Below are 22,269 nucleotides of genomic sequence, written 5' to 3' on the forward strand. Positions count from 1 at the left end.
TTTACAAATTGCTACAGGAGTTTGGTTTTTATCACTGAGAGCCAAACTGGACCCGCTCTTTACATCCAACCCGACTAGAGTTCCCCTCTCTGTTTCCTCTATCATTGTTTCATTTATGCCTCTTTCTCTCTCTGAATGCTTTCAGGCACCAAAACTCATTCCACTTCAAGATATCATTGCATTTGAGCAGCGCTACCAGCATCATACTGTGCCCAGTACTTCCTTTGGACCAGAGCAAACTGAACCTATCCAGTTACTAAAAACTGATGTTGAACCATTTGAACTAAGAGATGTGCAGAATAATAGAAAAAGGCAAGCCAATCTTTTAAGTGGGTCTTCATTTTGAAAAACTTACAGACTTATAATCAGTGGGAGTTTTTACAGGACCTTAATTGAAGTGAAATTGGGTGTAATTCTCTTGGAAGAGAATAAAATAGCAAATAGTAAAGACACAGCAGGAGGAGTATGGCTTTAGGGCATGAAGGGGTTGTTGCTGTTACAAGACTGGTAGGAATAAGATTCAAGAGGAAATGTTTTTCACACCCAGTACCTGTGGTTTGAAGTCTTGTTATCATCTGGCTGTTTGTTATATGCTGTTAGTTATATACTGTTTGTGAAATGCTTTGCTGATTATGTAATGAATCTTGGTAGGCTACTGTGCACTTTTTTCCTACACAAAATATAGGTAGGGAATGTTATACAGTTCGTGGTATTTGATATATGTAGTTTATTAGACAATTAACAGATTTTGATGTGATTGTTACAGGATTTTGTGAGTTCCTACAACAGTTCTGTGTGGATTTCTGGTAGACAGAAGTAGGGCTTTGAGCTGATGTGTATGCAAAGGTTGTGTTTGTCTTTTCCACCTTTATTTCAGTGTATATTTCTTAATAGTAGTATTTCTTAGAAAACCATTATAGATGTTGTTATTGTTTCAGTGCGGTTCTTATTTTTTATTTGTAATTAATATGTTGACAGACAAAAGAGGCGTGAAAAGAAACGAGTGGAAGAGAAGGAGGAAAAGAAGAAACCAAGCGTGTCCTTCTGCCCAGATGACTCCATCAACGATATTAGTGATGCAGTGATGGCTGTTGAGTCAGGGACTAGGGTACAGAAAAATGTTCTTTTTTTCTTTGACTGCTCAAGTATTTACAGGAAAGAAAGAAGCTGGAAACTGTAAGCCAGGGCAGTCATGTAAATCCCTTCCAGGCTGTAGCCTAGAAACTGTATACATCCTTCATTCATATATTTCTTTTCCTGTAAAAAAAAGATTTTTTTTTATAAATAATTCCATGGTTTCTTTGTTTTTCCTGAGACATGAACTTATCTCTTTTGATAGGATATTTGTCTGTTCATACAGTTAAAGTAAAAAGACACACAAATGCTAATTGCTGAAAAATAAAAAAAAATATGTTTAGCTCAGCAGTACTACTAGGAGAAAAGACCCAAGTATTACTCTTTTCTCATGAGGCTAGATGATGACAATATAAGAATGAGGATAGGGTGCACAAGGTCTTAGTTCTGTCTCAGCTAGGGAAGCGGGAAGAGAAAGTTTTCATCAGACTGGGTTTTGATTTATGCGCTTCTACTGTTGGTTTGCCTCGGCCTTTTTGATACTGTTTTTCCTTGCAAGCCCTAGATTTCAAGCTAGAACACTACCAGATTTAAAGCTATATTACTGCGCAGGGCAGCAGGCTTCATACCACACCTTTGAGATTTCCCTTTCCAGCACAGCATCTGGAGAGCCTCACCAGGCCTATGGGATGTTAATTATGGTAGAGCAGAGGCAGCATACACTTGAAGAAGAATGAGGAATTTATGACTGTAGATAACCCCAAGGCACATATGGGAAAGAATGTGACATAGTAATTTCACTAAGTTGGAATTAACTGGAATAATTAAAACATACATGACAGTGGGGTTTTTTTACCAGATCATTACTCAAAACAGGAAATGAAACAGCATCAGAAAGCCTTTAATTTGCATTGGAACTATTTTTTTAAGATTATTCTTTTTCTCCTTAAATTAGGATCAACAAGCAAAGTCTACATCTTACCTTCAGGATGTTTTTTTCACTTCCGTGGGCAAGTACAAGTCTGTTTAATGCTTTGGGTGCTTAAATAAAATAAATCAAGGAACAGAAGTTTGTTAGAATTCAAAGGAAAACTCTGTAGTCATCAAGGTGTTAAAAGCTTGAACTGTGTAGTCTATGGGCAATACAGCATATAAGGGCTTATGGGATCTTTCCACAGAAAATTAGGAAAGCCTTTCAAGACGTACAAGAGATACTCAGTCTTTTGGGGGGATAATCAGTTTTTAGGGGATTGGTGGGGAGAGAGATACAGACAAATTTAAGATCTCTTATCAATTTTCTGTAAACTCAGAATAATTCTGAAAATTTTATAAGTATTTTAAGTTTTCTTAAAAATAGGCAGTGATCTTGTATTTACATTTATAAACAATGGAAATAAGAACAGTGTGTTAAGTGAATTGCAGTAACTGGCTCATAGTGATTTCAGTTTTTGTGATTTATCAGAGAAATGCTGTAAACAGTGCTTTCAAATTTTAAATCAGTTTACTTGTTTGTAAAAGATAATAGTCTGATTTTATTTGCTTGCTTATTTAAGAGTTTTTAAAAAGAAACTGAATGATTGCAACATTTCTAGCTTGCAAAATGAAGACTATGCCTATAGAAAGATTTACTTCTTTCTAGTGCATTAATTCAGCACAATATTGAGTCGTAACAGAGGACAAAATGCAATCCATTTTGTGAAATTTGGCCTTAGAGAAATACTGCTTTGCAAAGCTCTGTAGAAGTATAATAAAGAAATAGAGGTATACATAATAAAATTTTCCTCCCCTTTTAAAATATAAAATAAGTTCTTATTGTACAGCACACTAGAATATTTAATTTAAAAATCAGGTGTCCAAATTGAGCCTTGATTTTAATTCAGAGTGACATTGTAAGTTTCAGCACAGTTAGGTATTCACACAAGGCAGGTAGTACAAACTTTTCTTGCAATCATTCATGAAGAATGCTTGCAGAAGGGTAAAAATTACCTGTCAGAATACAAAGAAACAACTTATTGTGCATTATCACATTTTAGACACAATGGGGGAAGCAACTACTACTTCAGAGCTACATCACATATCTTCTACAGGAAAAAAAGTAGCAGAAACCAAAGATGCAAGTACAAATACTCACCCAGGTAAGTACTACCTGTGTGACCAACCATTTCTGCTATTGCTTCTTGTCAATTGTGATATTTGGTCAGTTTCCAAAACGGAGTAAGTTTTTAAAGGGAAAAGCTGTTATTCATGCTGTGATTTTTTGTTTCAATAAGTATTAAAGCAGAAATTATTGGAATGTAAGTTACAGAATACTAGTCTAAATAATTGTAAATACAAGTGTTACTGATGCAGTTATGTTAGAGTGTCCATATGGTTTCTGTAAGTCAGCTCTTCTGTGACTTTTTCTGAAAGCTTCTGTTAACTTTGACCTTATCTAAGCGCAATTTAGGCGATGCTTGACTGGAATTGTTTCCCTGCTTCTTCTCCCATGTCACTTCTGCTTGGATTGTGACCTGGATATCAGAAACCTATGTTCAGATAACACCATCAGTGTCTTTACTTTCCTTATTTTAATACATTTTGCTTTTGCTTTTTTTTTCCCATCAAGTGCTCAAATCATATCAGGATGTTGGAATCAGTGCTGGAAATGAGGCTTCTGAAGTTCAAAATACTGAATCAGTCGTGTCTGTTCCTGTGTCAGGTGTGGCTTCGGCCTTTCACTACTTAATTCATTGTTTGGGAAGTCTATAAAAATATTACAATTTTAACGTGGCCTTTGTACTTGAGATAGCTTAATGCAGGATATGGAGAAGAAGATGTCAATTTATCGAACTTCTTGAAACCAAATGTGAAATACAAATGTGCCGCTTCATCTTAGGGAGTTGGTGTTATGTAGACCAAATGTATTAACATTTGAGTGGGTTAAGATGGATCACAGCTTCATGTGAAATGGAGCTATAGTAGCACAGCTAATTATACAGTTGCTCTGTGCATCTGCTAAATTGTGTAACAGATACAGGCAAAGTTACAATATTTCAGCCTCAAGCAGGAATTTTGTTCCCAGTCAGTCATCTGTTGGGTCCGTTTGTAGAACAGAAAATAGAAGGTAACTTTGATCTGGGGCTAAAGATTTATTTAGTTTTGGGTTTTCTCTCCCCATTTTATAAATCTTTGATAAATTGTACTGTGTAGAATTTAGTACCTAAATATTTTTTTCCCTATGGCACCAAGTGAGCATGTTAATTTTTCCTTTCTTTTAAAATTCAATAGTGTTAATCCATTTGGAAGATTGTTTTACTAAATCACATGATCTCTTTTGAGATAGTTTGAGGTCTTTCTAGCCAAGTACTATAATTTATTTGGATGAAGTAAAGATACAATTTTTTTTTTTAACCTATTCAGAGAGGAATTGAAATTAATAGCACTTTAGATTGCAGTGTATTACTTTGATTTTAGTCTTTTGAGTATTTTTCTACTAATTTATTACCAAAATGAAAAATAATTTCTTAATTTATTGTTAGAAGCAAACATTAAAGGAACATTTCAAGCTACATTGCCTGTCTTTATTTTTTTAAATAAATGCCGATCAAAGCTTTTTTATAGCATTTGGAGAATGCATACCTGTTTCCAAATAGTTTTTCTTAAGTTTTCTGGATTTTTCTGTAAACATCATACTGATTATTATTCTTCTCTCTTAGAACCATCTAATGCCCATGAGATACGACCACCAGACATGTATTTAAACCTGAGATTCCCTGATGAAGTGAGTGAAAGACCTTTGCAGTCCTTTTTGTCAGGTGCACCTGGTTTGGTTAGTAGTCAGATGTACATGTTGGTTAAAATAGATGTTAAATATACTGATGGTTATACGTCAGTGTAACAATAAATTAAATTGTAAATTTGTGTTGTTTAGATTTGCGTGAGTCAGTTGTATAATACAGTAGGAAAGATTGTATTAATTTTGTCTCCAAAACAAAAAAGCCTTTCAACTCAAAGTGGTGAGAGGTACATGGTTAACAGTGTGCTGTAAACAACATATATGAAACATGTCCTGTATAATCCTTCATATTCTTGTTTAGGGTGGACATGAATACCTCAGTGTGATTGACATTGAAGATGGTGACATCTTTAACAATTTGCCCATGATACCCGAGTCTGCAGAAGAGGGAGCCACTGCAGAGCAAAATGAGAAATTTGAAATTGCATCTACTGCAAAATTTCATCATGTGGCAGCTGTTGTTACTAATCCAATTCCACCTGAAGTGCTTCAGCAGAAAGGTAAATCATTTCATTTTTAAATCAGGAAAAAAAAAGCTGTATGCTACTTTCACCTCCCACAGAAAACCTGCAGCCTTTCCCCAACTTAATTTCTGCTTTTTCAGGTTTATACGTCAAAACATTTACACATTTGACTTCTGTTGTGACAAATCCTGCCTCTTAAAACGTATTACTAGCTATAGCACCACTATGCCTCTTATTATTATGTTTGCAGTTTATTCAATTATGTTGGTGCACCTTTTTTTCTTTCAAGATCATCATCTGAAAATTGTATCAAGCCAAGTGCAAACAGAAGATAAGAATACGGATTCCGCTGGAGATAGTGTGACTTGGACCATAGTACATGAAGACAATAGAACTTTACCCTCTTCAGGGCTTTCATCCAAAGTAATTGGCAAAGAATACTTTTCCACAAGGCAGAAGGAAATGGATATGCAATTTCAGGCACTACAGAAGATAACAGAAAATATGGAGGAGGATTTCAGAAATGCCAGACGGGTGAGTTCTGACTGTTGAGTGTTGTCAACTAAAGAAAAAATTTACATTTTGGAATGATGTGTTTTCAAATGTTTGAGAACATTTGATGTTTGAGATGAGACTCAAATGGTTGATGTTTGAGAGAGACTGAGAAAATATAGAGTTCTCTTACCTTTAGTGCTGTATCTATTGGCTGGCGTGGTTGCTTACATGGGACAAAATACGATGTTTGTAGTGAGCAGGCAGAATGAATTTAATTTATTTGAAATTGGGAAAAAGGAATAACGTGAAATTTCAGTCAGAGCAGGAGAACCTCGTGGCAAATATTTTTTGCAGTTGTGACTCTCTAAAATATTATATGAGTATTTCTGGAACCTGTTGCTGTTTATTCCCTAAAATATTTGCATTTTTAATGTTTTTATAGATGTAAATATAGGAGTAGAATAAATGCTTTTTCAACATAATGCATTCAGGTGATCTTACATGTAATTCAGAAGTTACTATTTTGTAGATCATGACACAAATAACAATAAAAAGCTAAACATTTTCAACAGACTGACCTCTTAATACTGTACCTAGTTTATTTTGCCTAAAACTTCAGGTGTAGCTGACTTGAGGTGTATGTGAAATGGGCAATGCAGGCAATTATTTCTTCACATTAATTTGACTGTTTAATTCTGTTTAGAGCAAACTGGGAGTGACTAACCTAAGGATGACCCAGTAAGATAAGATACATTGGAAAACTTGAGCTGTTTTTAAAATAAAAATATGATCAATAAAAGTAAAAGTTTTCACAAGAATAATACAGTTCCTATGTATATGTAAGTCTTAGGAATACTTTGAAAAGTATATGTATACTTAGTTTTTGGGATTCATTTATAGCTAGTGAAAACAATAGAAGATTTTGAAATGGCTGCCAATTCAGACCTTGGTGCTCATCCTTCGTTCTCTGAGGATGCTGGAATCATTGATGACGGTATGTGTTCAGTTAACAGCAGGATAATAAACTTGCAATCACATATTAAAGTTGACTGACTTGTAATTACCACTGAAGTTTAATGCAATCCCAAATGGTTATTGAAATATACACCAAAAATCAAAAATATGAGAGAGAGAAATAAAGTCAAAGGCAGAAAATCTGAATATTTTGGGTGCTACTTCAACAGAAAATAATTTGAAATTATATATACTTCGATCATTTCCAAAACTATAATGCAGGACTTGAGTATAGGTTTTTAAAAACAGTGGTGTGTATTTCTGTTGTACCATAAAATCAAAACGTCGTGTTTACGAGTGCTTTCCTTGCTAATGTAAAAGGATATCAAATTTGTCCTCAGTTTTCTCTGTGTATGTAAATAAAACTTCTTTCATGTATCTTCGGTAGCTATTTAGCTGTAATATCTGATGATTTTGTGGAAAGCTTGCATCAGCTTAAATTTTTCTATGTCTGACATATGTTTACTTACTGCTACTGTACGGTGCCAAGAAGGAGCATGCTAGATCTGCTTTATATTCATATCAAAACATAGTCTAATCTACTTACAAAGGTGACACAAAGCCAATTGGTAGAACCAAGTCACGGCTAAATCTGTATTTATAAATAAGACAATATTTAAGAAGTCTGTTATCGTTGTAAAGAGGAATTAAAAGTTTAGATTTTTTAGTCTTTTAGTTTTTTTGTTCACGTGTACAGTACTGGTACATACCTCACAGCTCTGGTAGTGCCCTTGCATAGATAGGCACACCTGATCCAGATTCAGGTTGTTCTGGGTTTGACAGATAATCAAGTATGCCACTAAAAAAATATGAGTGATAGTTCATGCATCATGATAGTCTGCACTAATTGCTTTTTTTTTTGTTTGTTTTCATGGAATCAGAACATTATTCGAGTGGCATGAATATTGAAGATGTTACAAATGGTCTAAAGGAGGGCTTAAACTTAGAAAGTCATGAACCCAGTTATACTTCATTGGAAGTACGCTCTCTTGCCTCTGGAGCCCCTGTTTCTAACTTTCCCAGTGGCATCAAATCATCTTCTGGTATGGCCTTTAATGTTTATTTTTCCCTTTTTCTCTTTTTAAAATAAGTAAACTTTTTCTTCCTGGTGCAATACTTTCTCATTGCTGTTTTACAGAATGTTATGTAATGCCAGTTACCTTTAAAAGTTAGTTGTGAGTCTTTCTTGATTGCATTGTTTAGAATGGCTTTATGTGATGTGCCCTGTTTATGAGTTTATATGCTACGTGACAGAACAGTATCACTAAGCTTTGGAAACAGTTCAGCAGTGAATTATACTTGCACTCAAATTCACCATTATTGAAAGAAAATTGATAACTTCAGGTCCGTTTTTGAAACTCATCGCTTTGCTGACTTGTATTGTTTTAGTGAAGTGTACGTGAATATAAATAGGCACAGTGCTGCAGAACATTCATAGCTTCCTCCCAAAGCTGTCTTTATCATCTATGTCATCCTCCTGTGTTCTGGAGATGTCATATCTCCGTTAAATCCAGCTCACATCATCAAAATAAATGGTTTTGTCACTATATAGTAACTACATTATTTTGAGGTCTCATTTCAATTTTGTAAACTGATGGTGAATTGGTTTTTGCAATTATGAAGGCTACAGTAGCATTAAAAGAAGGAGACGTCACCATGCAAGCAACCTATTGCTTGTATTTAAAAATGTATTGTCTTGGTTTTGTCTGCATATTGCCTTCATTGCTTGCATTCTTACTTCTAAAAATTAAGTATACTCTGTTCAAGAAAAACATGCATTTGACAGTTATGTTTGCAGCAATCTATCTTAAAAGGTGTTTAAACGCACTTCCTCTGTCTGCATACAGCGGAATTGAATCTCAGGTGATGTGAACATTTAGATAAAATTTATAAACAGTAATACACTTACTTATTTTTTCTTTAATTATGAACTTCTTACTTGCAAGCTAAGACGACTGTGGGTGATACTAAGTTGCAACTATAATTTTTGAGCATACAGATTAGTTTAAGGAGGATAATAGTGCTTCCTTTCAAGACATCCATACTGCTCTTTAGCCACAGTTTCTGAATTTTAGGACTTTGTAGCCTGGCTTCTTCGAGTAAGTTGCCATTGTAAATGTTTTGTGAAACACTGTATAGTCAATTGGAGCAGACCATTTCCAGTTGAAACTGTTAGGCTTAGTTTGATCGTGGTAGAAAACTGGCAACAGCGATTTCATCTTCCTAGCAAAACTATGCATGTCAGCCAGAGAGCTGTTAATAAATATTCTCTGAAGACTCCGCATTAACCTGACAGTTGATTACATGCTTTCTCAAAGGTCATTAAGCCTGTAAACAATATTAATTTATTTTTAGTGTCAACATATTCAGTTGATATTTTTTAATATTTTAGGCCACAGGCTGCTTAACAAATTTATTACTAGATTGTGTACCAGTGCAATGCTTTTATTAACAAAGGCTGTTTCTGTTTCAGAGTTGCACATAAGCAGAGATTTATGTGATAGGTATGTATTTTGACATTGGTTTTATTCAAAATTTGTTTATTTTAAACTTCTACCTAAAAGGGCACTGTCAAGGTGGAACTATCACTTATAAAAACATAATTAAGGCGTTTTATTAGTAAATTTCAGGCATTTACCCTGACTTTGGTAGTGCGTGTTAGATTTACTTTATGCAAAAGTTGCAGAAGAACATTCAAAGCTGCTTTCTAATTACAAATAACAACTGTTAGTGTAGATGCTGCTATTGGTTATATGCATCTGTTATTTCTCCTGTTTGCAAATCACTTGTTTTGAGCAAGCTGCAGAAGTGGACCCGTGTGAAACTCATGAAGTTCAATAACACCAAGTGCAAGGTCCTACACCTGGGTTGGGGCAATCCCCGATTTCAGTACACGATGGGGGATGATATTGAGAGCAGCCCTGCAGAGAAGGACTTGGGGGTGCTGGTTGATGAGAAGCTGGACATGAGCCGGCAATGTGTGCTCACAGCCCAGAAGGCCAATTGTATCCTAGGCTGCATCAAAAGAAGCGTGGCCAGCAGGTTGAGGGAGGTGATTCTGCTCCTCTACTCTCCTCTTGTAAGACCCCCCTCCTGGAGTACTGTGTCCAGGTCTGGAATCCTCAACATAAGAAGGATATGGAGCTGTTGGAACAGGTCCAGAGGACGGCTATGAAGATGCTCAGAGGGCTGGAGCACCTCCCATAGGAGGACAGGCTGAGACAGTTGAGGTTGTTCAGCCTGGAGAAGAAGGGTCCGAGGTCTTATAGCTCCCAGTTAGCTGAAGGGACCTATGAGATAGCTGGGGAGGGACTTTTTGTGATCCTCATCTAGTGATAGGATGAGGAGCAGTGGGTGTAAACTAGGGAGGGGCAGATACAGACTAGACATAAGGAGGAAATTCTTCACAATGAGGGTGGTGAGACGCTAACACAGGTTGCCCAGGGAAGCTGTGGCTGCTCCATCCCTGGAGGTGTTCAAGGCCAGGTTGGATGGGGCCTTGGACAGCTTGATCTATTGGAGGTGCCCCTGCCCATGGCAGGGGAGTTGGAACTAGATGATCTTCAAGGTTCCTTCCAACTCAAACCGTTCTATGATTCTGTGATTCCATGATTCTATGTATTACATTTAACTGCTGCTAGTAGTTGTCTACTGAGGCTAGCTATCACCAGAAAGTTTTTGAAGAGTTACTGTATGTATAGCGTAAAACAACAGACTGAAGATTTCAAAACTGGAATCATCTTGTGCTTTAAATAGGTTTTTCTACTGAGTGCGTTTGATTAAAAGAGAGGGAAGAAATGGGCAGAATTTAGATAAAACAGTTCTCTTACTTACACTGATTTTTACTCAGAAGGTGATTGAGAGTTTGGGTCCCTGAAACTGGTGGCATCCCATAGCCTCATGTGCAGCAGTACAAACCTTGTGGGTGCTTCTTGCTTTCTGGGCTGCTGGGCTTGGGCCATCCATGCTGGTGCACCCCAGTGGAGATTAGGCAGTTCAGCTCTGAATGGGCCATATTTCTAGATTATTTATTAGAAGCCCTCTTTGCCTCAGTACCACTGATCATAGAATCACTAGATTGGAAAAGACCTCTTAGATCATTGAGTCCAATCATTCCTATCTGCCACTAAACCATGTCCCTGAGTACCTCGTCTACCTGTCTTAAATACCTCCAGGGTTGGCGACTCAACTACCTCCTTGGGCAGCCTGTTCCAGTGCCCAATGACCCTTTCTGTGATTTTTTTTTTCCTAATGTCCAACCTGAACCTCCCCTGATGGAGCTTGAGGCCATTCCCTCTTGTCCCGTCCCCTGTCACTTGGGAAAAGAGGCCATCACCCTCCTCTCTACAACCTCCTTTCAGGTAGTTGTAGAGAGCAATAAGGTCTCCCCTCAGCCTCCTCCAGGCTAAACAACCCCAGTTCCCTCAGCCGCTCCTCATAAGGCCTATTCTCCAGGCCCTTCACCAGCTTTGTTGCTCTTCTCTGGACTCGCTCCAGAGCCTCAACATCCTTCTTGTGGTGAGGGGCCCAGAACTGAACACAGGATTCAAGAAGCGGTCTCACCAGTGCCGAGTACAGAGGCAGAATAACCTCCCTGGACCTGCTGATCACACCGTTTCTGATACAAGCCCAGATGCCATTGGCCTTCTTGGCCACCTGGGCACACTGCTGGCTCATGTTTAGTTGCTGTCACCCAACACCCCTAGGTCCTTCTCCTCTGGGCAGCTTTCCAGACACTCTTCTCCTAGTCTGTAGCTGCACAGGGTTGTTTTGCCCCAAATGCATGACCCAGATTTGGCCTTGTTAATCCTCATTGCCTAGCATGATGTTAGTCAGGTCTCACTCGTTCTGTCCCGTTCATGCTAAGGAGTTATAAAGTTGGCTGAAGTGTATGTGATAATGGTGGAGCTAAGGTGATGGCTGGCACCTTCTTAAAGACAGTGCAACTACACATATTGTCCAGGTATTGTGCATGTGCACTAACACAGTTGGATGTAGGAGAAAGAAAATTCAGTCCAAAGGCTTCTGTAAAACAACCTGAATATTCTTATTTGAAATATAAGAGGAAGGATTTTAGCTTGTTATTCTTACAGAAATGTTCTGCTTCAAATTAGTGATGTGTTTTCCTCCTTAAGCTCTTCAGAAGATCCTCTGCAAATTACTGGTGTGAGTGGTGTTAATGACATCATCAGTGATCTTATAATAGAAGGTGACATCTCTCCATCAGACCTGGGCTTTACTGAAAAACAAGCTAAGAAAATCTCTAGGTAATACCATGGCTGGTTTTTATTACATGTTAGCCAAAACATTTTAACCCTGGTTATTCTTCTCATACCTCATACGCTGCGAACAGTGGATGCAGGCATATAATTTGAGTTTATGTCAACGGGACCAGTGCTAGAACTGTTTAATAGCCACTGTTTTACTAGCCATTGTCCTCAAACATACTATTTTTTTATTATTATTTTAGTTTTAAAATTCTTTCCTTCCTGCTTGCTTGTTCCTCCTTCTACCAGGTATGGGCTGGAGCACAACTCTATATGTACAGCAGGTTCTGTTCAATCCAGGGGACTGGAGTCTTCTAAAGCAGTTCTGAAAGACAGAATAGGCATTCCATGTCACTGGTAAAGCTGACATGGAAAACTTCAGAAGCTTCCAGCCCCAGACTCCAGCTTGTGAAGTTCTCCTCTCTGATGGAGAGACTGACTGTCAATTAAAAAATCAGCTGTTTTCTTTCCTGAGATAGATTGAAATTACAGGTGTTTGTTACTCCTGTTCATGATACCGGTAAAAGGCAAAAGTACAGCTGTTCGGAGTGCCAGACAAACTGTTGTGTTGGTACAATGGTTCACATCAGTTTAAAATACCTGTTTCAAGGTATTCTCTTAGCTCATTTAAGTAGAATGTAGTGCTCTGGTTTACTTGTTCTGACATTTATTCAAATACTAAAAGGAGCTTGGGAGCTTCAAATCTGAATCTGTGCAGAGATCATAACACCTTTGTGATCCTTTAAGAATTCCAAATGTAATGACAACATCAGGATAAATGAGTTTCTAGGTGGATGGTTTTGTGCAGTTATGTGAATATTTTCAACTTTATTGAAAGTTTCAAAAATATATTCAAGCAGTATTTAACAAAACCCAACCAAAGACCTAGAAGCATCTGTTTCTTGTACTTATTTTCACATGTAACTGTGAGTACTTCTGATAATGACACTTGCCTTTCTCGTGAAGTAAATCACTTTTACAGGTGTCAGAGTTGTTGAGGGCTTTACTGCTTCAATCCATAAGCAGTCATTTGAACAGCGGCTTCTAGAGATATCTTATTTTGTTACACTCATATTTTGTGTTGATTCTGGAATTATTAGTGCCTGCCAGTCTTGAAAATGAGAGAAGTTCCAAAAAGGGGCTGCAAAACAATTGAAACACTTCTCTTGGAAAATCTCTTGTTTAATTCTTAGGTCAGTGCTTTTAAATTTACAGTGAAGAAAGTATTTATAATCCATTTTCTTATGTTAAAGACTTTTGCAAGGTGACTTAGTAAATAATTCTGAAGAACTCTGAAGATCTAGTTATGTAAGCGTTTCCTCTAAGCTGTGTTTTTCCATTGTTAATATTCCAAGTTAGTTTTTTTTAAATTACTCTGTATAGATAGACTTGTGAAGGATTGTATAGGTTGAGGGAAGGGAAAAAAGGGATGATAGAATTTCACAGGTCTTTTTTTCTTTTTGGATATTTAATACCATACACACTTAAAAATGATAGATCAGAGCAAAATGACTTGCTTTTCTGTTGCAGGTATCCTATAACGACAATAACATATTGTCCCCACTTAAAGCTTTGATCCTGTTATCTGAATGTAATAGACAAAATGAAGAAAAATTTTGGGAAACGTCTTGAAAATTGCTTGTGTGCCAGGATTTTATGAAGTAAAATTTTACAGAAGATTTCCCCATTTTTGATTGCTTACACTTTCAGCTGAGTCAGTATTTTATAGGGAATGTAATATCTTTATTATGTCATGTGTAGCTGCCATCATCTGCAATTTAAAGGATGTCCTAGATTATTTCTCATTTACATATGCTCTCAGGGTTCATGATTCTGCCACTGGACATTCTCAAAAAACTGAAAAGGAGAAGAAGGAGATACAAGCCTGGATGAAAAGAAAGCAAAAGGAAAGGATGAGAGAATATATGAGGAAGCTGGATGAACAAAGACAGAAAGAACATAATCCATTCAATCTAAAAAAGAGTGTGGTAAGAATAATGGGTAACTGTCAAGTATTGTACAAGTGTTGATTTTTCGATTAGATAAGGTAAAGGCTAATGCTGATTTTTTTCCTATTTTAATATTGTTTGTTTATATGTGTAATTTTATTGGAACTGGGCATAGAAGTCAGAAGTGATCAGTAAGCAGATATACCAGTGTTCTTGACAGGCTGCAGTAATGACAATTCAGTGCAGGTGGCAATTATGACCTGTCCCCAAGCTCTAGTTTCAGGAAGTATGGCCAGTCCCCTGACTGTAAGGGATATAGCTCGAACACTCACTGATAAAAGCTGTGTTTTGTCAGGGTGTGATAACTCCAGGAGTCATAAAGATGTGTTTGCATCTTGTTTCATCTTCCCCAACAAGTCCCAAAAACCCACAAATAGTCTAAAAAGCAGAGTTCACTTGCCAGCATCCTTTATGAATGTGATAGGATACTGATAGCACCATCCTTATTGTTCACACACAGAGGAGCGTATGCAGCTACAGAGGGTCAGCAGAGATCTAGAATATGGCATATTCAGTACAGGCTCAGCCTGTACAGAATTCCTCCCCTCATAGAATTTTTAATATTTTAATTAGTAAAAACACATTTTTGGCATGATACGTCTCTGCTGAACTGCACTGTGCTGGAAATAACTGGACAAGAAGAAGGTACAGAATTAGTTCAGAAATAATTTCCCAATTAGCATTAAGTCCTAAAATATGTGTTTGTCACTTGAATACTGTCAGGACCTGAAAAGTTACTGCCAAGTCACAGGATGCTCCAGAGTTACAGGACATGAGACCTACCTACAGCAAATACATCCCTATTCTTTTTACTCATCAGTTAAATGCAGGGTATGCTGTAAATTCATGCTGAAGCTCTGCTGGTTTTAACTCCCAAGTAGGAAACCTGTGAAGTGCAAAAGCTTCCTGTTACTAAATGATTCAATTGTATTCAGTCTTCGAAAGAGTAACAGATCTCATCTGTGAAATACAGTATTTCCTCTCCTTTTAAAACAGTCTTTCAGCATTGAACCTGGGCTGCTATTTTGTGCATGTGTAGAGAGAAGGTAATCAGAGAGAATGGGTCCTGCATCTCTCCCTCTCCTGTGTTGCCATCCATAAATATACCCTAGATGCTTTTGTTACAGGCTTTTCTCCTAAAATCATTAGATGGATGGATTCTCAGCCTTTGGCGGGTTTTTTTTAGAAGAAAGCATCATGAAATTCAAATTGTACTGTAGCAAACACTGGCCAGCATGCAGTCTCGCCTTGTTTTTTAAAGTAGTTGTTGTTCAGAATGTCACTGATTTTTAGGAAACTGAGGGTGGAGCCATTTGAAACTTAGAGCGTGACAGTGAAGACATCTCCTTAGGAATGTTAATATTTTGACCAAATGAGCTATGAAAGTCTGTGGCTGCAAGCTTTAAGTGTATTTCTAGATCTTGGAAGTTTATAGAGACAGTCTTATCTGAATGTCCTGGTAGGACCATATGCTTTTATATTGTTTTGCATTCTGGAGGGTGTCTGAACAGTAACTCCTAAGTCAAATTGGTCTACATTTTGAGAGTGAGAAATTGGAATGAGACCACAATACAGAATAAGTTAATGATTATTATACTTTGTTACACAGCATGGTAGACTTACTTCAAAGGATATTAAATTATTGCAAAAGAAGAAAGAAGAAAAAGACAAGTAAGTTGCTATAAATGTAACTCGTGGAATTCTTACTTATATATTAATCCAGTCTTATGGAAGAAGTAGTTTTAACTGTCTTGTCTGTGAAACTTCTGATGTGAATGGCATTTCAACGAAAAGCATAAAGAATTCATGTTTGTTTTACCACTTAGGAACACCCTAAATATTTTTCATCCTTTGACATTTTTTCACTTTCCAAATATAATTTTTGCTTTTCTCCCCACCCCCAACTGTCACTCATTTCTTCTGACAAATTCAGTGTTAATCAGTGTTTGAACTTTTTATTATCTCAAAAGGGTTAGTATATTTTCACTGAGATTGCAAAAAAATGTTCTTCTGTTCTGGTTGCCATGTAGATTCACAAGACTTGCAAGCCAGCTGCAATTAAATAAGCAATAGCATGAGTAAATATGTAATATTATGTTTACTTTCTCCATAGAGCCATGTTTTCTGAGCATCACAGTATGAGAATATCACAAGCACTTTCTCTGATGAATGAAATGTTATCTGAAAAAGTGCCATTACCTGCAAATGAACACAGGCCATTATCCAGGACAAGACCACCTCAGGAGTACAGAAAACGGTATATGGCATCCACTATAGGGTAACAACTTCAAGCATTCAGCCTGCTCTGATGTACTGGCATCTTTACCACACTCCAGTTTTATCCACTATTTGTTGCTAGTTGGTATGGGATTTGCTGGAGGGAAGCTTTGTATTTTGGCAAAATCAAAGATACGCTTTGTCTGGACCAGAGGAGTCTTGAGTTCTTGCACCCATCTTTCTACAACCCCTAGTGCAAATATCGGAGGGAGCCTTAAAATGCCTTTTGGAGCACAGAATGAGCCACCTCTGGAGTCAGAGCTGTAATCAACATCCTAACCCAATCCATTCAACAGTAATTCCACTGGACTCTAGTCAGCAACATAATTAATGATCTCAACTACTAGCAAGCAAGAAGCAAATAAAATCAATACTGTGTGTGCATATAGACTACACAAATTAGAGTTCAGAAAACTTGTATTTACTCTCTTTCTAATTTTGTTCATTACTTTGGATTTTACATGTTCTTTTGCACTTTGGTACATATTGCCTTTTGAGGAGATAATGGTATTTGAGTATTATAACTTGGTAAATTTTTGCTACTTGATGGTGTTAATGTCAGGTGTATATGTATATATATATAAGATCCAGGTACGCTTTGCAGTATACTTTTTCTTCTTCTACATACAATTTTATGTTTTCCAGAATAATAGGAGGAACTGGGTATTCCAGATAATCCTGTAACTTCCAGACTTAAATGATTTTATCTCTTTTTAACAAAACATTGAATGTTAGTGCTGTACAGAGCCTGCTGGTGCTGTCCAATGGCAATTTAATTACATCAGCCCTGCCAGAGTCAGAAGTGCTAAGGAATGTAATGGAGAAAGCCACCTTAGGAATGGCAGAAACTTCTAACTAAAAAGTTTTGTTGGACCTAAACTGTTTCTTTGTAAAGCCAATTTGACGTGTCTTCATTGTAATTGCCAGCACTTCTCATTCTGATGAGGCTTATTGGCCTCACAAGTAAAGTGTGATGCTGATCCTCAGCTAAATGTGCTGAAGGTTATTTCTATGGCCTTTTATCTGGCCTGAATAAGCCCTGTTATGTCTACGTTGTGTGGAGGTATGCTGTGTGGTAGACTGTGGTATTATTTGGGCTTTGTTATTGGTTTGATGGTTTGGTTTTTTTCATTATTATTATTGCAGACAGCATCTGAACAGTCCTGTTCTGTCAGAAAGGAGAGTTGCCGCCAAACCCAGCTTTGGTCAAAAAGTGCACCGTTTCACCCCGGCTTTTGGTTTAACACAGTCCAAGGGTAAGAACAGACCTTTCTTAATTAAGGCACATCCTGAATACAATCTCTGAGGTACTACCAGATCTTGGGAGGGAGGAGCTTTAATACCTATGTGGAAAGTCAGACTTACAATCCTGGAGGTTTCCAGTCTTAAGGCTTTTGCAACTGTGCTGTCATGGGCCTGTTAAATGATGAGACTCACCTTTCATTATCAGCCCTTCCTAAAACCAAAGTAACTTAATTTGCCATAGCAAGAGTACTATTTAATCCAGGAAGCAAGCTCATAGATTAAAATCTTGAAGCATCTTTTGAGTGGTTTTGATCTACTGCACCTGACAGAGGAAGTGCTTTCTTTGTCTCTCCAGGAAATACTTGTATGCTCCTACAGAAAAGTACTTCCAGAGGAAGAATGAGAAATGCTGCAAACTGTCCTGTTAATTCTAGACACTGTAAGTTACAGAGAGCAGTGACATGGTGCTGTTTCGCTACATAATACAGGGGGAAAATAAGACACAGAGAACACACTTTAGAACATATGCTGGGTAGAATTTATGCAACATGGGCCTCAGATACAGTACTAGTTTTGAAGAATAAAAATAATTTTTCTTCCACATAAGAATCCTTTTCTTTAGAAACTTGTGAAATCTTTTAATTGATCAATCTCCTCTGTTTGCCTTCTAAGTGGTTTTACCTAGGTGGCGTTCCAAGGTAACTGAAGCAAATGTGTTAATTTCAGTGATTTCCTGAAACAGGCATTACAAAGGCATGAGGGGCAGAGGGCTTGAGTCTTTCTTTCAGATGAAACCCAGAGAGAGGGAGAGAGTTAGTTAGCAGTATATAGCACACATATATTGTGTCTTCACATTACCTTTCCATGCTGCTTACTTTCTGAGCTCTTTAAAATGGGAATTGTCTTTGTTATCCCTCTGTACAGTATCTGTTTGAGATACGATTTTGTAGTAATATCAGAGTGGAAAAATTTATGACTGAGCTGGTTTAAAAAAACAACTGTGTATTTTAGTGATCCTTTTTCCCTAGGCCTATCTGTGTAGGTCTGGATCCAGAAAAGTTTCTTCACATGAGTTTTTCTTCCCAATCAAATGCTTTAACAGATGCAGGACTTGATTAGATGAACAGAATTTCTGATCAGATAGAGAAATATTGAGGACAGAATCAGTCTGAAATTTAGGAACTATTGTGGGTTGATTCCATTCTCCTTTACGGTGGATTTATACTAGTGGCATTATAGAGATTCTGTTTGGCTAGTCAAATGCCAATTTTGGGGGGCTCACAATGCAGGAAAGGGAGAGAAGCAGTAATAAGCAGATAGACATTTTTCCTGAATCACTTCTCACCTCTGCGCAGGTGGAAAGTCATTCTCCTGTTACATACATTCTCTGTTTAAACTCTAACTACGGGTTGATCTTTCTCTGAATTTACGTGACTTTCTTGTATCTTTTTCTCCAGTGTATCTTATCACTGATAAGGGTTTCACTGAAGTTCCATGTCTTATAAGAGGCACAAATCCAGTTTGTGCAAGTATAGTTTTATTTCCCTCTTAAATAATGTAGCAATGTCCCTGTTTGGAAACAGTGCTACAGGACTTGGATGCCATATGCACCTTGAATAGTCCTATTCCACTTCATGTTCTGCCCTGGGAAGACAGTTCAGAGCATGAAGCTGGAAGGGAGCAGCAGCATTTTCTTGCCTTAAGCCCCTCATCTGTTCAAGATAACAGGGCGTGGTGTTTCTACGTGTATTTACACATGACCTCAGTCCTTAGAACTTGGAGCTTCTGTTCTTGGAAAAATGTCAAGATGTTCAGAAGAAAACAGCAAGAAATGTTACAGTGCTATGGTTGGCTTGTTTTGTCCTCAGCTGCTGAATACAGAGTCAGCAGAACATCAAAACAAAAGCCTCCACGTGTTGCCACTGCAATTCAGACAGAAGATGTTGATCAAGAGTCTGATCGAGACTTAGTGAGTCCTTGGACTGTGCCTGATGATGTCCAAAGAATACTTCAAGATACTCATGACTCTTTGTTTCAGGTAGGATGTCTGCTTACTCTAGGAATAATTAGATACCTCCTGTTTAACACTTCGTTTACTTCTGCATTATTCAAAACATGTGGATGGAGTAGCCCTGCAAATGAATGTTATTTGTAGCAACTGTTAGGCACTTACCTGTCCAGACAACAGACATCAGTGGGATAATAAACATAAAAATTTATTGCATTTTTTGCAGAATAATTGGTTATATAACTTGATTAGGACATGTTTGAAAAGCATGGCATCATTTCTACTGACTGCACAGAGTTCTTGTCTATGAATGATATGCAGTGATTTTCTTTTCCTCCAATAGGATTCTGCACTGCACCCTGTGACTTCTTCTCCTCTCGGCAGTATCGACACTGATGGTGTTTCTGAAAGCACAGGAAGTGTCCTCAGCAAACTGGACTGGAAAGCAGTTGAGGCTATGGTAGCAGATGTGGAAGATGGGTGATCAAAATTTCTCAGCTGCCCTGCACTTGCAAAGGGGTTGCTCATGTTTGGTTTCATCTTTTAAAATAATACTTGTAATACTTACTTACTTAATATGGATTGAGGCTTGTGTTGGTTTTCTTAAGAAGCACAGAAACTCTCACTGTTTTCAGCCTTGCCTAGGTGAAATTAAATTCCTTAACATATAACTTACTTTCCATATGTCTTCACGTCAACAAGAACTAAATACAGTTGGTAAATGCAGACCAGTGGTCTTAAACAGGAACTTGGGAGTCAGCATCTTTCCCGCTCTCAAATACTTTAAGTTTTATTCTATTGAAGAGCACTGCACTACTGTTTTGCCTTTGTATTTAATAGTAAACGTCATATTTTTGTACGTTACCAATTCTGATAAAGTGATTTAACAAAAGTGAGTTAATTAATTTCTTCTGTAAAGTTACTGTGTACCACTATAACTGTGCATCTATGTGTGCCTGTGCGCTACCCTAGTGTCTTAAATCCAACTTACTCATAGTTTAGAGAAATTTTAAAAAAGTTTGAATGATTGATAGAAATAGGTACAGTCAAACCACCATAAGTGGAATACAGGCACCAGTATAAGACACTAAGAACAAGTACGTCCTGAGGTAAAGAGAGATGATGGCGCTCATCCATCTGTGAAATGCTGTTGTGTAAAAGCTCTTCTAGCAGCCCTCAGGTGTTTGTAGAAACATTTCTCATATATTAAATGGCTGTCAACTTGTTGTGGTAGCCTGAACAGATGCAGCTCTGGTGATTCTTTCCCAACAACACCAGTTTTTATTTTTGTAGTGAAGAAATTTGAGGTTTTTATGGAAGTCAAAAGTGTATTAAGTTCCAGTGGTTATTTACTGTCATACAACACTGTAACAGTTTCTGAGTGAAACTGCATCTTGGCAGACATCAAGAAATACAGTTCAAAGAAAGCCTGTTACAGCATTACACGCTCACCAGGATAGAATTTACGTATTGTATAGGCTGAAATCAAAACTGGCTGATTGTTTTTAGCAGCTTTCAGAATCTGCATTAGCTTGTCCCACAGGAGTGGCCAGGGTGCAAAACTTAGCAGTGGGAACAATTATTTCCAAATGAAAGGGCAAGTTTCTTCAAAGAGCCATTCCAATGCATGAATCTGTGACTTTGAGTGAAGTCTCAAACTGTCTTTCTCCAGAGTGGCAGCAAAGAAATCAGAAGTAAATACCTTCTGTTCCTGTTGAAAAAAAAAAATTAAAATCCTGTTTTAGCCAAGTATCAAAGTCTCCTTAAGATCACAGTGGGAAGCTGGGGACAAGAGGGTGACTTTGAAACCTTGTCCTAAATGGCTTGTGAAAACTGTCATGCTTGGCTTTTGTGTTGGATGATAGTTGCAGCATCACAGTTAGTAAATGTTAATGCATTTCCTGCGATGCACAAACGTTAAGAATATTAGGTTGGCGCAACAACAATTGCCATTTTTAACCATCAACTTCAAGGCAGAATATCTCAGCTTAGAATAAAATTTATTAGCTGAAATAAGAACCGTTAGAATCTACCCATTTTTGCCAGCAAGAAGCAAGTCTGTTGATTCTGGTAGCACAGGATTCTGGAGTCATGGAACTGATGAATTCGTCTGAGGCATTTTGAGCTGCTGCTTGGCTGCGGAAAGCCTTCCCTTGCAGGAAGAGGTTGCGATGCTTGAGAATGTGGTAATTGATGGGAGAGAGGCCTGGTGAGGAAGATGGGTGAGGTAGAGTTTCGTAGCCCAGTTTGTGCAGCTTCTGCAGAGTCATTTGTGAGAATTGTGGTTAGATGTTACCATGAAAAACTTGGTCCTTTCCGACTGACCATGCTGGATGTAAACACTGCAGTTCTCAGTGCATTTTGTTGATGTCCCGGCAATACTTCTCTACCGTGATGGTTTCACCGGGATTTAAGAAGTTGTAGTGGATGATTCCACTTGCCGACCACCAGGCAGTGTCCAGAACGCTTTTTTGATGCCACTTTGGGTTAGGGAGGTGTTCTGGTGCTTCACCTTCGTCCAACCACTGCACAGAATGCTGTCAGTTGTCATATAGAATCCGTTTTCTCTCACTTGTCACAATACAATCAAGAAATGGATTTTTTTTTTTTTGCACAAATAAATGAAGCAGGGAGCAGATTT

At 37.7% G+C, this 22,269-nt stretch overlaps 1 protein-coding gene across 1 annotated transcript in view; it reads left to right on the forward strand.

Annotated features, from left to right (window-relative positions):
- Positions 1 to 20,573, forward strand: part of CPLANE1 (ciliogenesis and planar polarity effector complex subunit 1) — a 55,251-nt gene extending 34,678 nt beyond the window's left edge. Inside the window, exons 34-52 of the mRNA XM_069880143.1 lie at positions 146 to 312; positions 979 to 1,108; positions 2,030 to 2,084; positions 3,108 to 3,209; positions 3,680 to 3,772; positions 4,770 to 4,882; positions 5,151 to 5,349; positions 5,603 to 5,847; positions 6,709 to 6,802; positions 7,704 to 7,865; positions 9,296 to 9,326; positions 11,958 to 12,089; positions 13,912 to 14,077; positions 15,708 to 15,769; positions 16,212 to 16,376; positions 17,522 to 17,631; positions 17,976 to 18,059; positions 19,489 to 19,658; positions 19,972 to 20,573. Of these exons, the coding sequence (XP_069736244.1) occupies positions 146 to 312; positions 979 to 1,108; positions 2,030 to 2,084; positions 3,108 to 3,209; positions 3,680 to 3,772; positions 4,770 to 4,882; positions 5,151 to 5,349; positions 5,603 to 5,847; positions 6,709 to 6,802; positions 7,704 to 7,865; positions 9,296 to 9,326; positions 11,958 to 12,089; positions 13,912 to 14,077; positions 15,708 to 15,769; positions 16,212 to 16,376; positions 17,522 to 17,631; positions 17,976 to 18,059; positions 19,489 to 19,658; positions 19,972 to 20,112 (2,421 nt within the window). The 3' untranslated portion in view covers positions 20,113 to 20,573. The remainder of the gene's footprint in view (positions 1 to 145; positions 313 to 978; positions 1,109 to 2,029; positions 2,085 to 3,107; positions 3,210 to 3,679; positions 3,773 to 4,769; positions 4,883 to 5,150; positions 5,350 to 5,602; positions 5,848 to 6,708; positions 6,803 to 7,703; positions 7,866 to 9,295; positions 9,327 to 11,957; positions 12,090 to 13,911; positions 14,078 to 15,707; positions 15,770 to 16,211; positions 16,377 to 17,521; positions 17,632 to 17,975; positions 18,060 to 19,488; positions 19,659 to 19,971) is intronic.
- The last annotated feature ends 1,696 nt before the right edge of the window (positions 20,574 to 22,269 follow it).

Source organism: Phaenicophaeus curvirostris, chromosome Z, assembly GCF_032191515.1.
Source record: "Phaenicophaeus curvirostris isolate KB17595 chromosome Z, BPBGC_Pcur_1.0, whole genome shotgun sequence".
NCBI lineage: Eukaryota > Metazoa > Chordata > Aves > Cuculiformes > Cuculidae > Phaenicophaeus > Phaenicophaeus curvirostris.